At 33.9% G+C, this 14617-nt stretch overlaps 2 protein-coding genes across 2 annotated transcripts; both read left to right on the top strand.

The window, feature by feature from the left end:
• Window positions 1-251: 251 nt before the first annotated feature.
• On the top strand, window positions 252-9716 carry LOC125265317. Its single transcript, XM_048185452.1, has 8 exons — window positions 252-346; window positions 926-1020; window positions 1106-1447; window positions 1540-1899; window positions 1983-2081; window positions 2189-2223; window positions 2337-2420; window positions 8424-9716. The coding sequence occupies exons 2-8, from the start codon at window positions 978-980 to the stop codon at window positions 8475-8477; spliced, it is 1017 nt and encodes a 338-aa protein (XP_048041409.1). The 5' UTR covers window positions 252-346; window positions 926-977; the 3' UTR covers window positions 8478-9716.
• Window positions 9717-9784: 68 nt separating this feature from the next.
• Window positions 9785-13727, top strand: LOC125265319. Its single transcript, XM_048185454.1, has 6 exons — window positions 9785-11632; window positions 11742-12086; window positions 12196-12534; window positions 12664-12768; window positions 12911-12918; window positions 13080-13727. Exons 1-6 carry the CDS (start codon window positions 11593-11595, stop codon window positions 13215-13217), a joined length of 975 nt encoding a protein of 324 aa, XP_048041411.1. The 5' UTR covers window positions 9785-11592; the 3' UTR covers window positions 13218-13727.
• Window positions 13728-14617: the final 890 nt, after the last annotated feature.

The following is a 14617-nucleotide window of genomic DNA, read 5'->3' on the forward strand; positions in this document are numbered from 1 at the left end:
AATGCTACACATATAACATACTGTAACTACTTTTATGTGTTAATGTGTTCAATTGTGTCAATAAACATTCATTAGAAGATGTTGCATTCATATTACATATGAAATGTGTCAATCTACTGGAACACTTTAGATGTGCTGTCGCCATGACCATGAACACACCACTAACTTAAGGTGAATCATCCAATAGAATCATGTAAATGTGTTTTTTTCTTTAGTACAGGGAGGTGCGGTATGGTATATAAAGGTGAGTCTCTCTCTGTCTTTCTCTTTGGGACTGTGTTGAGGAGGAAGATAAAACCTGTCATAGGCACTACATGAAATCTAACCTTGAGCTTTAATGAAGTCTGTAAGTTGAGATTAAAATAGAACCTTTTTTTGTTTAATTCTAAATTTATTCTCACCTTTTATTGTCAATAGCGTGTTCCTGCTTGTCAAGCACTTTGAACTACATTGATTTGGAAAAGTGCTATTTAATTTGATTGACTGACTGATTTTGGATTGATTTATTTTCAGTTTTTTGAATCAGCTTTTCAAAAAAAAAAAGATTTTTACCACATATCTATATGCATAAACAACATGTGGTCTTGCATTGAAATGTATATTTAAAAAAGGTCTCAGTATTACAGTGTAATTATACATTTAAGTATTGAGTAATAGTAATTAACTACATGTACTTAATATAGGTTTAGGGTTAGGATGAGGGTTTGGTTTAGGATTAATTGCATGTAATTAGGATTAATTGTCAGGTAACTTAACAATTTATAACATCTAAGTTACAGTAGGCGGTTTTATTCAAGACAAAAAAATTATGTTTTTCTCAGTTCATCCATTTGAGGTATAATTTTCCAATTTAAAATGCACAATTCCATTGTTTTCTTGATCATTTATTTTTAATATGTATTTTTTTATTATTGTTATTTTCCAGATGGTTCACTGTAGAGGTTCTAAATCAGCCTGTTTGGAACTATCTTCCAAAAATGATTCTTAATTTTTTTACCTTATTGCTTTACCTTTCAAAATGTAAGTATAATGCATAATGAATCAAATCTACCAGACAATATTAACCATCTACTCAGTCACGATATTTCATATTGAATTTTTCTAGGCAGGTCAGATAATGCAGATGTCGTAACTCAGAATCATCTGAAGATTGTTCAAGCTGGAGACAGTGTTAACTTCACCTGTGTTTTTCCAAGAGAGTCAAGAACCAGTGTTGTTTGGATCAAACAAAGAGTTGGAGAGAAACCTCTTCCAATTGTTTCAACATATCAAGCTTTACCTGTCGTCTTTGGAAATGGCTTTGAAAAACACTTTGTTGTAGCAAAAGACGAGAGCAGTTTTAATCTGAGTATCACAATTACAGAAGAATCAGACACTGCAACATACTATTGTGTTATATATGTTTATAATTTCCTACTTGGGGAGAGCACTGATCTCATTGTTAAAGGTAAGGAGAATATTCACTTAAATGTTCCTGTGCTACATATAGTGGTCATGTCTGGTCAAATAAGCATTATATTGTTGTTGTTTTCTTTTCAGGTGGAGAACTGAGCATCGACTCTGATCATCAGAGACCTGCGTCAGATCCAGAGCATCCAGAAGAGTCTGCAGTGGTCCTGCAGTGTGCCGTCGTCACTCAGAGCTGTGCAGGAGAACACAACGTCTACTGGTTCAGACACGAATCTGGAGAATCTCCTCCAGGAATCATTTACACTCAGGAGCGCAGGAACGGTCAATGTGAGAGGAGCTCTGATGGGAACTCTACCACACACAAATGTATCTACAACCTGCCCAAGAACAACCTCGGTCACTATGATGCTGGGATTTACTACTGCGCTGTGGCCTCATGTGGAGAAATACTGTTTGGAGATGGAAGAAAAGTTGATTCACCAGGGCCAGGTATCCACTGAATTTGCTTGTATGGGCTCATGGTGCTGTTGCATCAATATCTTTTAAAAAAGTCTTTTTTTTCATATCTGCAGATACACCATGGAGTACAATTGCTCTGGTAATTTCAAACTGTCTATCTGTGATTGTTATCATAATTCTGGGTGCGCAGTTGTACAAGCACCAGAGAAAAGGTAGGAATTACTGAATAACTCTTCTCTAATATGTAAGTCTGAAGAGTCAAATCAACATCCTTCATTGACTGTGCAGTTATGTGTTGCAATTCTTATTGTATTTCAAGATGGGACTCAGAACATTCAGACTGGTCACTTAATGGTAAGCAGTTTAATATTTTATGTTCTTTTATACAATATGTTGCATATGTAATTCAGTATAAATGTCTTCATAGGCAATTTATTTGACTGAATGAATCAAAATTGCTGTTCTAGGTTGAAGACAGAGATGCTTTGAATTATGCTGCGTTGAGCTTTCAACAAAAGCCCTCTACTTCTAGAAGACCAAAAGAAAAACAGGTGAGATAATTCAATATATGCACATGTGAGGAATCAATATATTTTACTAAAATAAATACTTTATTGTTCACAAAAACTACTCTTAATGTGACTCTTTATGTGCTTTAATTGATAAAACCAATAGACATTTAAGCTCTAAGCTCTAAATTACACTCAAGCTTTAAACATTATTATATGCCTAAGTTTTATCTAAAATTATCTGTCAAATTAAATTAACTGTTTGAGTAGTGTGAAACCTGTTCTTTGGATTTCTTCATCAACTTGTTTTACAACACATGCTAACATGCAGCATAATGTTTGGTGGTGCGTCGATTTTAGATCGAATGATTTGTTGAAAAAGTCTAAAGTTGAGAAATAGTAAAGAGGCTGAAATCCCTGTCCGTGGTACTTAAATATCAAATGAAAATCGTGTCCATTTTTTGCATTATTTTGTAGTCATGCAGATTCCCGCTTAAAGTAACTACATTAGAAAGTAATAGGTAATGTGAGATGTTAATCATATCTGGGAATTGGATAGCATTGGTCTACATAACATACCTGAAAAACGTGACGCTGCCCAACATTATTGATAAATGGCTCACGATGTCCCTCTAGTGGACACAAGTGGAAAACCCTTCACCATAAGAATAGACTGAGTCCTGCAGCGCAATAGACTGTAGATATTAAAAAAAATCACACGTTTGATTGAGTTTAATGTTAAAATTCTGTACTTACTATTCTAGGTTTTAGAGAGTGTTTTTTTTTTCTTTTTTCTTTCTGGACAAAAATATTTCCTATCTGACCACAGCTAGTTTACTGTCATTTCCATTAAACAATTATTTTATATGCTTATTATTTTCCTTATTAAAATATTTTTATATTTTAAGCTTAATTAAGCATGTTTATTTGTCCACAGTGTATGCGCAGCTGCACAAACAAACATAATTTAATTTAATACATTTTTAAAAGTATTTAAATTAATTTATAATAATAATAATAATAATATAGCATGTGTAAATGTACTATAATAGTATACATGTTTATTGTTCATAGTGTCAGGATAAGCTGTTTCTATTTATATGATATGTTTTTGTCACCCTGCACTTAGCATTGATAGGTCCCCCCCCCCCCCCCCCCCCCCTCTTCCAGTGTAAGGTGAAGTGAATAACCATCTGTGAATGATGCGCGTGTGGTTTCGATTTCGAGTAAGGTGTAAAAACACCCCAGTGGGTCAATCGTGTGGTTGGAAAATTCTCAAACCACGCTGTGCACAATCATGCAAATGTTTGCATACAAAAGCACAGAGGTGCACAAATACATCTGTGCACACAAATTAAACCTCTCTGTTTATTAGGTTATATAATAAACTGGTAAATCCTTTCAAGTAAATTACTAGTTCCAGTGAGCACTCTACATATACATACTTGAAAAAATATCAATTCATTCGATTTTTATTAATCTAAAACAATTGAAAAAGTATATATATATATATATATATATATATATATATATATATATATATATATATATATTTTTTTTTTTTTTTTTTTTTTTTTTCAATGCTGACAGTCATATCTAAATTTTAAAGTTTCTCCGCTGAAGTTCACCACAGCAGTTCTCAGTCTGTACTGAGCAGCTTCTTCCTGTCAGTCACTCTACAGGAAATGATGTACTTTGTCTCTTCTCTTCTGACTGGAGCTCTGGTTGGCATCACATGTTCTGCATGGACAAATGCTGACTTTGAGGAGGAGTCTGTGCATTGTGATATTAATGGATAAAGCCAAAAAACCTTCTGTCTCAGAGCATTTCAGGGGCATGACTATGTATGGGCCCTCACCATCCCAACCTTTAACTTATACTTGAAAATAATGTTTTTATAACATTGTAATTTTGTGCTGTCTCAACCAAGTTGAAGCATCTTTTCACAAAGTATGAAAATTTGACATATTGTTTGATATTAGAAATTTTTTATTGTTTGATATTAGAAATTTTGACATTTTGATATTTATCACAGCTTTCAAACACCAAATAATATTGAAAAAAATACCATTTAACTTTTACGCTCTGTTCTGAAATTATTTTGAAGTCAAGAAATTGCTTTGTGTGAAGAAGAGGCCAAAATTTACATGATTACTCACAGAAAATCTTTACAGTTTTTGCCATTTCCGTGTTTGAAATGCTGAAGTAAATTACTGCTTACTTCAGACAAACATGGGAGACCAAATATTATTTTGCATTTCTGTTTGCTCCAACAGAAAAATATAAATACAGTACTGCATTTTCAAAAGGGAAAAAGAATAGAAAAATGGATTGCAGCAGACAGAAGAGAGAAAGATGTACATGTTGTATTTGAAATCTAATGTTTTGTAAAACCATGGATATATACATACATACAGTGGGTACGGAAAGTATTCAGACCCCCTTAAATTTTTCACTCTTTGTTATATTGCAGCCATTTGCTAAAATCATTTAAGTTCATTTTGTTTCCTCATTAATGTACACACACCACCCCATATTGACAGAAAAACACAGAATTGTTGACATTTTTGAAGATTTATTAAAAAAGAAAAACTGAAATATCACATGGTCCTAAGTATTCAGACCCTTTGCTGTGACACTCATATATTTAACTCAGGTGCTGTCCATTTCTTCTGATCATCCTTGAGATGGTTCTACACCTTCATTTGAGTCCAGCTGTGTTTGATTATACTGATTGGACTTGATTAGGAAAGCCACACACCTGTCTATATAAGACCTTACAGCTCACAGTGCATGTCAGAGCAAATGAGAATCATGAGGTCAAAGGAACTGCCTGAAGAGCTCAGAGACAGAATTGTGGCAAGGCACAGATCTGGCCAAGGTTACAAAAACATTTCTGCTGCACTTAAGGTTCCTAAGAGCACAGTGGCCTCTATAATCCTTAAATGGAAGGCGTTTGGGACGACCAGAACCCTTCCTAGAGCTGGCCGTTCGGCCAAACTGAGCTATCGGGGGAGAAGAGCCTTGGTGAGAGAGGTAAAGAAGAACCCAAAGATCACTGTGGCTGAGCTCCAGAGATGCAGTCGGGAGATGGGAGAAAGTTGCAGAAAGTCAACCAACACTGCAGCCCTCCACCAGTCGGGGCTTTATGGCAGAGTGGCCCGACGGAAGCCTCTCCTCAGTGCAAGACACATGAAAGCCTGCATGGAGTTTGCCAAGATGGTGAGAAATAAGATTCTCTGGTCTGATGAGACCAAGATAGAACTTTTTGGCCTTAATTCTAAGCGGTATGTGTGGAGAAAACCAGGCACTGCTCATCACCTGTCCAATACAGTCCCAACAGTGAAGCATGGTGGTGGCAGCATCATGCTGTGGGGGTGTTTTTCAGCTGCAGGGACAGGACGACTGGTTGCAGGGATATCCTGGATGAAAACCTTCTCCAGAGTGCTCAGGACCTCAGACTGGACCGAAGGTTTACCTTCCAACAAGACAATGACCCTAAGCCCACAGCTAAAATAACGAAGGAGTGGCTTCACAACAACTCTGTGACTGTTCTTGAATGGCCCAGCCAGAGCCCTGACTTAAACCCAATTGAGCATCTCTGGAGAGACCTAAAAATGGCTGTCCACCAACGTTTACCATCCAACCTGACAGAACTGGAGAGGATCTGCAAGGAGGAATGGCAGAGGATCCCCAAATCCAGGTATGAAAAACTTGTTGCATCTTTCCCAAAAAGACTCATGGCTGTATTAGATCAAAAGGGTGCTTCTACTAAATACTGAGCAAAGGGTCTGAATACTTAGGACCATGTGGTATTTCAGTTTTTCTTTTTTAATAAATCTGCAAAAATGTCAACAATTCTGTGTTTTTCTGTCAATATGGAGTGCTGTGTGTACATTAATGAGGGAAAAAAATGAACTTAAATGATTTTAGCAAATGGCTGCAATATAACAAAGAGTGACAAATTTAAGGAGGTCTGAATACTTTCCCTACCCACTGTACATACATACAAACATATATACATAAACCCTGCAGGACAGTGGCCCTCCAGAACCGAGTTTGTAGACCCCTGGTTTACATCACCACAATCTTTGAAAAGGACCCTTTATTATAACGAAATATATAATGCAAATGAAAACACCTGTTCAAATGTTTATTTTAAGCATTAAGATTTGTTTATCTTTATTCATTTCCATATAGTGTACATGTATGTTCACACATGTGGCAACCAGTGATGTATAAAGTACTCGAAAACCATACTTGAGTAAAAGTATAGATATCTTACCAGAAAATGACTTTGGTTGAAGTTAAAGTCACTGTTTAGAATGCTACTTGAGTAAAAGTTTTAAAGTATGTGATATTTTTTTGTACTTGAGTATGAAAAGTATTTTTTTAATATTAAACGTACTTAAGTATTGAGAGTAAAAGTACAAGCAAAAGTAAAATACAAAAGGAACAACACAATTATTAAAAATTGTTCTATACACAGTTTGAGCAGCAAGATTGTGTTCAGTTTTAACTCTTTCTTATATTTTGTTTCTTTGAATTAAAAAAAAAGGCTAAATATTTATTGTAATTTTTAAATATAAAAAATACTATTATATTAATTATACATAGATCATTCATGTTAATTCGTAGTGCATTATAACTAACGTAAGAGACGACTTTAAAATGTTAAAATGTTTTATTAACCTTATTTAATGTTACAAATGGACTCTTATTGTAAAGTGTTACCATTTCATATAAATCCAAACAGTCATGCTTAAAAATTACCATATTTGCACACAAAGGCATAGCATAGCCTAGGTCTATTATATGTATACTTTCACACATTATTTGCCTCTATTTTAGAAAACTTGATGATTATCTAATCAAAATATGTGTTACAGTGCCAATAAAAAAGAACTGAAATCGAATACATTTCTGATTTATGTTTCTGTCGCTGTATGATGAGGAAGAATACAGTTTAAATATGCAACTTCACTGGATAATGAATGCATAACAGTGAACAAATGGACATAAACTAGTGCAAATGAATAGTAACAATCGTAACATTAAACAGTTGGTGTTTTTGTCACATCGTTTTAACCGCTTTAGGTACTACTAATGTTAGCATCCTCTCAGCCTCGACGGCAAACATACTACTGTTCTCTACTAATGCAGCATCTAGTCAACAAACGAATTACTTTATAACGATATGAAAACATGTACTGTAACGTACACTATATAACATACCGTTTTGTTTTAAATCTGTTTTTGAAATGTCCCGCTCTGTGCAGAGCGCAGCCTCACGTCACGTGTCAAAACAAACTCTACAAGGCATCAGTGATAGTTTTTATGTCACCTCTAGAGGCCGCTCGCGCACTGTAATTAATGACAGCACACTCTTCTCAGCCGCTCCAGCGACGGACGCTAACCGGAAAATGAAATCAACCGCGGTTGTGCGAGCACTTGTTTGCAGTCTGTGTTCTTCCAACTTTATTTTGTAGTAAGTAATGAAAATGCTTTGGGAAAATATATCGGAGTAAAAGTATACATTTTATTTAGGAAATGTAGTGGAGTAAACGGAAAAGTTGACAGAAATATAAAAACACAAGTAAAGTACAGATTCTCCCAAAAAGTACTTAAGTACTGTAACAAAGTATTATTACTTTGTTACATTACTCCACTGGTGGCAACAGGGTTATGTAGGTCTATTAGGAGTGATGAAAATCATTGCACCTTCTCAATATGAACAAAACAACCACACAGTAGGTGACTGTTGTCATTGAGAAGCAGGACATTAGAGTAAACGCTGTGTGGTTTAGATGAAAGGCCTACATGTGTGTGTGTGTGTGTGTGTGTGTGTGTGTGTGTGTGTGTGTGTGTGTGTTTTTCTTTTTCTTTCTGTTTTACAAACTTCAGAGGCACTTGGGTATTAATCTTTTGATAAGACTGACTTTAAGCTTTGTTAATATAATCAGATTTGGGTTAAATTCAAATTTTTTGTATGTTCATAATCAAAATATTTGAATCAATGTATCATTATAACTGGTTCTGTTTCAGGCTGATGACATCACTGCTACAGTTGATTATACAACCTACCACAAACGTCTTTAACCTTTAGAAGGCTTGAGTAATAAAACTGACAGGACAAGTGAGACACAAGTTTGACTTTCACTTCCTCTATCATGTATTTTTAGCAGTTGGTTGAAAGAATAAAATGAACTTATATGAGTCAATTTCTACTAAGCTTACTTTTTTTTTTTTTTTTTAATTTAATTAAATGCCAAAATTTACAATTTACAATAATATGTACAATGATTGGACATTAACTGTGGAAATCAACATCAAACTGCTGTTGATAGAGCTTAAGTTGTAAAATCTTTACGACTGTACTAAAAAGCCAGTGTGGAAGATGTGTAATATTCCCATCTTCTATTGATCATAATCATGAATATAAAGATAGAAATATACATGATTGAAATATTGTGTTTTATATGTTATTATGTTTTATGCTTAGAAATACAATTTACCTGCTTTTTTGTTTCATACTGTATATGTGATTTTTTTAATAATAAAAAATAATAATTCAATACTAGAGTGTAGTTTGTCTTAACAGAGGTTAAATGTCAGGATGTCAGATAGGGAATGACAAAGCATACAAAATGAAATAAGTAAATGCTTTAATCATAGCATATTAAACCTCTAAGTTAAATCAAATGAACTCAAATGAAAGTTCAGTGCAGAGCGCTAAATTTTTTTTAAAGAATATCTCTTAGGTAAACTGCAATTTTGTTAAATGTACATGCAATGACAGGAAACGAGACCTTGATATTCACATATTGTGTACCTATTGCTGTTGTCATTGTATGGGTCCTCTCATACATCATTGCTTAAATAATTGTGCTATTTTCTAATACAGGAAAAATGAAATGATTTGAAATGATTTCTAAAGATAATTAATACACTTTAATACAAACAAGAAACAGACCCATACTAGCAAGTCCATACAAACAAGAGCCCCCCACTAGTCTAGTGGAGTCACTAAAACACTAACCAGAGGCCTGTAGAGAACTTTTTCTAGATTTTCAAACTGGATACTTTGTATTATTGTTCCAACAAGACATGATGTGAATAGTTTGGAGTCTGGAAAAAAAAAAAAAAATCTGTCATTGGTCAAGTGGTGATCAATATCCTCAGACTTGTTCTTTTGTTTTGAAAGTTACTCTTCATTTCCTGGGCTTTTTTTTTGTCTTCCTTAAATATTAATCCATCTTAACATGGGTTAAACCCTATTCCATCTGAACTTGAATCCACAAAAAATAACACTTGAACAAATAATTAAAATATAACAGATTCACAACAGACTAAAAGTTAATATGATATATTTAATGGATATATATATTTAAGAGTTTAAGATTACATTTTTTTTTTTCTGTTTTTTTTTTTCTCTGCCAATGGAAAACAAATTGCAGTGGATGACCATTTGAATGTTGTTTCTGTGGTTTTGATTCAAAGTGTGCTGTAAAAAAAAAGTCAGAGGTCAGTGTTGTGGGTAGGAAACTGCTTTAGCCACACGTGAAGTGCACGTGTCACGCTAACATGTGCATGCAAACAGATCTCACTTTTACACCCCAGCACCTCTCACTCTATAATAAGCAGTTTCTTCCTGCCTCTCATGCAACAGGAAATGATGCAGCTCATCATCTCTGACAGCCAGAGTCACATCCTCTCCTTATATGGACAGAGTCTGAGTCTGCGGTTCAAGGTTTGATAGTGGTGAAAACAAGGCCTAAAATGCTTTATGGATGAAATCCAAATAGTGAATCTGTTAGTGGGCAAGAAATACATATACACAATATAGCTGAAGTGCTTTTATCTCTTTGATCTAGTGTCTGGATTGTGTGTAATCTTTTTTTGGCGTACATTAACATTAACTTTGCAACATTACTTAAATTTAAGCAATATCTGAACATGAGATTTATTTAAGGCTCTTTAAATGAAGCAGTTGAGATATTGTGAGGTGGAAGTATATATTTTTTTTAAATATCATATTAGAAGCTTGTGAAACATTAAATCTGTGTTTCATAGCTATCCTGGTTCACTGTATAAAGAAAGATTTGTCAAATGATGTTCAGTTTTGCATGTATTTTACTAAAGTGCTGCTCTTTGAACCAATATTCATTTGTGAGCCATTTGTTACAACAAAAATTCACTCCTGTGCAGAAACTTTGTGTCTGCCTGTGTTTTCTGCATCAATATAAATATGAAAATGTTTATGTTCATGTTGTGTTGCAGTGCAAAAATAGTCATAGTCATTGTGTCTCTGTCCTTGGTGCTGAAATTACAAATCTGTCCCATTTTGAATTTAAGGCCTAAACAAATGCACACAGCACTGGTTGTCATGGTTAAGATTTAAGTCTCTTAAATGTATGGGGAAAAAGATCCGCTAAATTAAGCATATATATATATATATATCTGTGAAGAGTCTCATTTCCTGTTTTTGTTAATTACATATGTACATACAAATGACAATCACTGTTATGTATACTTTTAGTTATGCAGCAGGCAGGTTTTTTTTTTGTTGTTTGTTTGTTTTTTTTTGCAGCAAGACGTGTGAGAACAGAAAGAGGTGTGAAAATAGAAATAGAGGACAGGTGTCAGTCTCAAGCAGAAACATACATGTTTACCAGCACTCAGATCTGACCTATCTGCCAACTTCAGAATGTAACTAACAACAGCAATCATCCCTTAACTTCCAAAAGCAACTCTTGTAACAAACAAAAGAAAGAAGAAGAAAAAAAAAATTATATATATATATTCTATATATATATATATATATATATATTTACACACACATATGTATGTATCTATATATAGTATATATCAATAAAAGGTATTTAATTTGTGAAAATAGCTAAATAAATATCTATTAATATTTTATAGTCTTCCTTATTATTTCCATGTTTTAAATTTAATTATCAATTTTTTGAAAAAATAAAAAAGTATAACTCCACCATCCAGTTGATTGGCTGCTGTCCCAGAAGTGGTTTCCGCTCAATTCAAAACCCTTCTCAAGTGACCAATCAGCTTTTACAGCCGTGAATAAATAAGACTGAAGTGCATATTGTGTCTCATTTGTTTGAAGCGGAGATTGAAGGACACATGATTTTATGAGTCTACTGATCTACTTCTATTACTTACTGGGGATAATTTTGGAATTTGACTGATCATGAGATATTACTTCATTCTTTTGCTTTCCTCAACAATATGTAAATATACCTAAATGTTTATGCTTTTTAAACATTAAACAATCCACCTATTTAATATTATGTAACACATTAAACTCTAAAGTTATCTAATGTGTGCTTCATTTTGCAGTCTGCTTTACTGATGTGGACGTTGTTCAGGATGATATAAAAATAGTTCAAGCTGGAGAGGATGTGAATCTTACTTGCAACTTTTCAGAGCTTCTGGACTCAACAGTGTGGTTTAAACAGACGGCTGAAAGAAAATCTTTCCAAATTGTGTCTTTATATTTAAATCAACAACCCAGTTGGAATAAGGACTTTGAGAAAATGAATCGCTTTAATGTTATAGGAGGAGATGGTCATTTTAATCTGACCATTTTAAATACAAACCCTTCAGACTCAGCAACATATTACTGTGTAGTAACATCATATTACAGCATTGGAATGGGTGCAGGAACTAGATTACTTGTCAGAGGTATGTTTCCTTGCTTGTTTTTTTTTTTTTTTTGCTTTGTGGGGATTTTGTTGGATGACATTTGACCTTGCTTTTTTATCAAGTGTCCTTTTTATGTCCCTTTGTCAAGATGCAGCCGTAGCACAAATAACTCTTCAGCAGTCTTTGATAGACACGCTTCATCCAGGGGATTCTGTGAATTTGCAGTGCAGCATCTTCACTGAGAGTTGTGCAGGAGAACACAGCGTCTACTGGTTCAGACAAAGCTCAGGAGACTCTCAAGGAGTCCTTTACACCAAAGGAGAGAGAAATGGTCAGTGTAATAAGAGCAGCGAGTCTCAAACGCAGAGCTGCGTCTACAATCTCCTCAAGAGCAACATCAGTCACTCTGACACTGGGATTTACTACTGCGCTGTGGCCGCATGTGGAGAGATACTGTTTGGAAAAGGAACTCAACTAAATTATAGAGGTAAGGTTTTTGGAGAAATATTTAATTTTGCCACTCAGCAGGAACATTTAAATCATATACTGGGGGAAATAATACCAGTGCACTGATCTATTATGAGTAATATGAATTATGAATTTTTGGCCATTTCAGAGAGTGATGTGAATACAAATCTGCTTGTTCTTGGGATTTCAAACATCATATTTTTGACTTTAACTGTTTTTCTGGCCATTAAAGTATGCCAGAATCTGTGTAAAGGTAAGGTTTCTTTTTAGCACACACTGATAACACATATACAGGTTTTATATAAACACATAAATGCAACAATTGCAACAAGATAATATTTGATTGCCTTTGTAATATTTTTTTTCTTATTCACCCACAATCCACAAACTTCAAGAGAGTCAAGTAAGTTTCTAGTTTTATGTTTGAGATTCAAATTATATAATTATTCATTAGAAGCATAAAGTTATCCTCATTTTAAGTGACATTCTCTTAAAAAGGTTTTCTAAGTGACATTCTCTTAGAAAACATTTTTGATGTTTGTTTCTTTTTCTGCATTATTGTAGGCTGAAGACATTCTGAGTTATGCAGCTCACAATCCTTTAACTGAAAATGGACTCAAAGTAAAGATTTCTCAAGAACAAACTCTTGTGATATACAGCATGTATAGTGAAAGAATGCCTCTAATAGCAAAACAGAAGTAACAGTTTCCTACTCAAGCCTAAATGCTGCATGAGTTTATGAGGTAAAACATGCTTTACTGTATATTTTCAGTACTGCTTTGTAACAGTGTAGAGTATTCATACCAGATTTGTAAAAATTAATGTCACATTGCAATTCTTTTTCATATATTTTATAATGTCATTACCTTTTTCATCATGCTATTTGAGTTTTACATATAGTTAGTTGCATGTACATATGGCCATTTGTATAGAACAGAAACCAGACCACACATTTTTGTTCAATTGTTTACTTAAATTGTATTGTGTTAAGATGATCATTTCTCAAAGCACTAGCCACAAATTCCTTGTTTGTTTGACATGATTTTTAATGTACAAAGTAATTTTGCATAAATGGTGTTATATGTAAAATGATGCATGTTCTGTGATCTACATATATTCCTATTTCCCCTCAAAATGTAACAATATAATATAGGAGTGGCTTCACATTTATGTTGTGCAAGTAAATAATCAAAACAAAGTCTGCTTTATCCATTACTGTTTCTATCTTGCCTTTTTTTAATACTTAATGCACGTTCAGTGTCAGTGACAATGTAACAGTTATCCACAGACTCTTCATTTAGTAAATATGCAATATCATTTAAAAATATTTGTACTAACACATTTAACAAAAACACAAACTGACTAGTTATATGTTCTCTGTTGATTGCATAACATATTTGGTACATTTTTGACATTTTTTCCTAGAGTACTAGCAATTTTTTTTTTCCAAAAACATTACCGTAGACAACAAAGGTTAAGGTTATCATATAGATATCATAACAGTGTGTGTGTGTTTGTGTGTGTTCTTGTATACGTGGTTTATGAGGACAAAATGTGTATAATGACATGGGTATTACACTGGTATTACAATGTAAACATGAAATATGAGAATATTTCATGTGTCTTCATATTTAAAATAGCTTTAAAAACATACTAAATAATGTTTTTTTTTTTTTTTAAATGTAAAAATACAGAATGTTTTCTGTGATGGGTAGGTTCAGGAGTTGGGGTACTGTATGGGGGATAGAATATACAATTTGTACAGTATAAAAGCCATTATGCCTATGTAATGTCCCCACCTTGATAGCAAAACAAACCTGCATGTGTGTGTGTGTGTGTGTGTGTGTGTGTGTGTGTGTGTGTGTGTGTGTGTGTGTACATGAATAAATTAGTCTCTTTTAAAAACTCAGAGCTAACAAAAAATCAGGGTCCATATTTATCAAGCCTCTGAGAATTACTCACAAGAAAACTGCTAAGAATTGATTTAAGAGTAAAAGAATTCTTGACTCAAAGCTGCACTTAAAAGTTAGTTCCCATTCAGTCGGTCACTTCGACGTACGTCGGATGACCGACGAATAGGAATCTCGCTAGAGAGGCCAATC

Source organism: Megalobrama amblycephala, linkage group LG3 (genome assembly GCF_018812025.1).
Source record: "Megalobrama amblycephala isolate DHTTF-2021 linkage group LG3, ASM1881202v1, whole genome shotgun sequence".
Classification (NCBI taxonomy): Eukaryota; Metazoa; Chordata; class Actinopteri; order Cypriniformes; family Xenocyprididae; genus Megalobrama; species Megalobrama amblycephala.

Excerpts from the sequence above, each read along its gene's own strand:
- LOC125265317 (XM_048185452.1), top strand. The coding sequence starts at position 978 with ATGATTCTTAATTTTTTTACCTTATTGCTTTACCTTTCAAAAT. Across the intron at positions 1,021-1,105 it reads ATTGCTTTACCTTTCAAAAT|GCAGGTCAGATAATGCAGAT; the intron begins GTAAGTATAATG and ends GAATTTTTCTAG. Across the intron at positions 1,900-1,982 it reads AGTTGATTCACCAGGGCCAG|ATACACCATGGAGTACAATT; the intron begins GTATCCACTGAA and ends TCATATCTGCAG.
- LOC125265319 (XM_048185454.1), top strand. The coding sequence starts at position 11,593 with ATGAGATATTACTTCATTCTTTTGCTTTCCTCAACAATAT. Across the intron at positions 12,087-12,195 it reads AACTAGATTACTTGTCAGAG|ATGCAGCCGTAGCACAAATA; the intron begins GTATGTTTCCTT and ends CCCTTTGTCAAG. Across the intron at positions 12,535-12,663 it reads AACTCAACTAAATTATAGAG|AGAGTGATGTGAATACAAAT; the intron begins GTAAGGTTTTTG and ends TGGCCATTTCAG.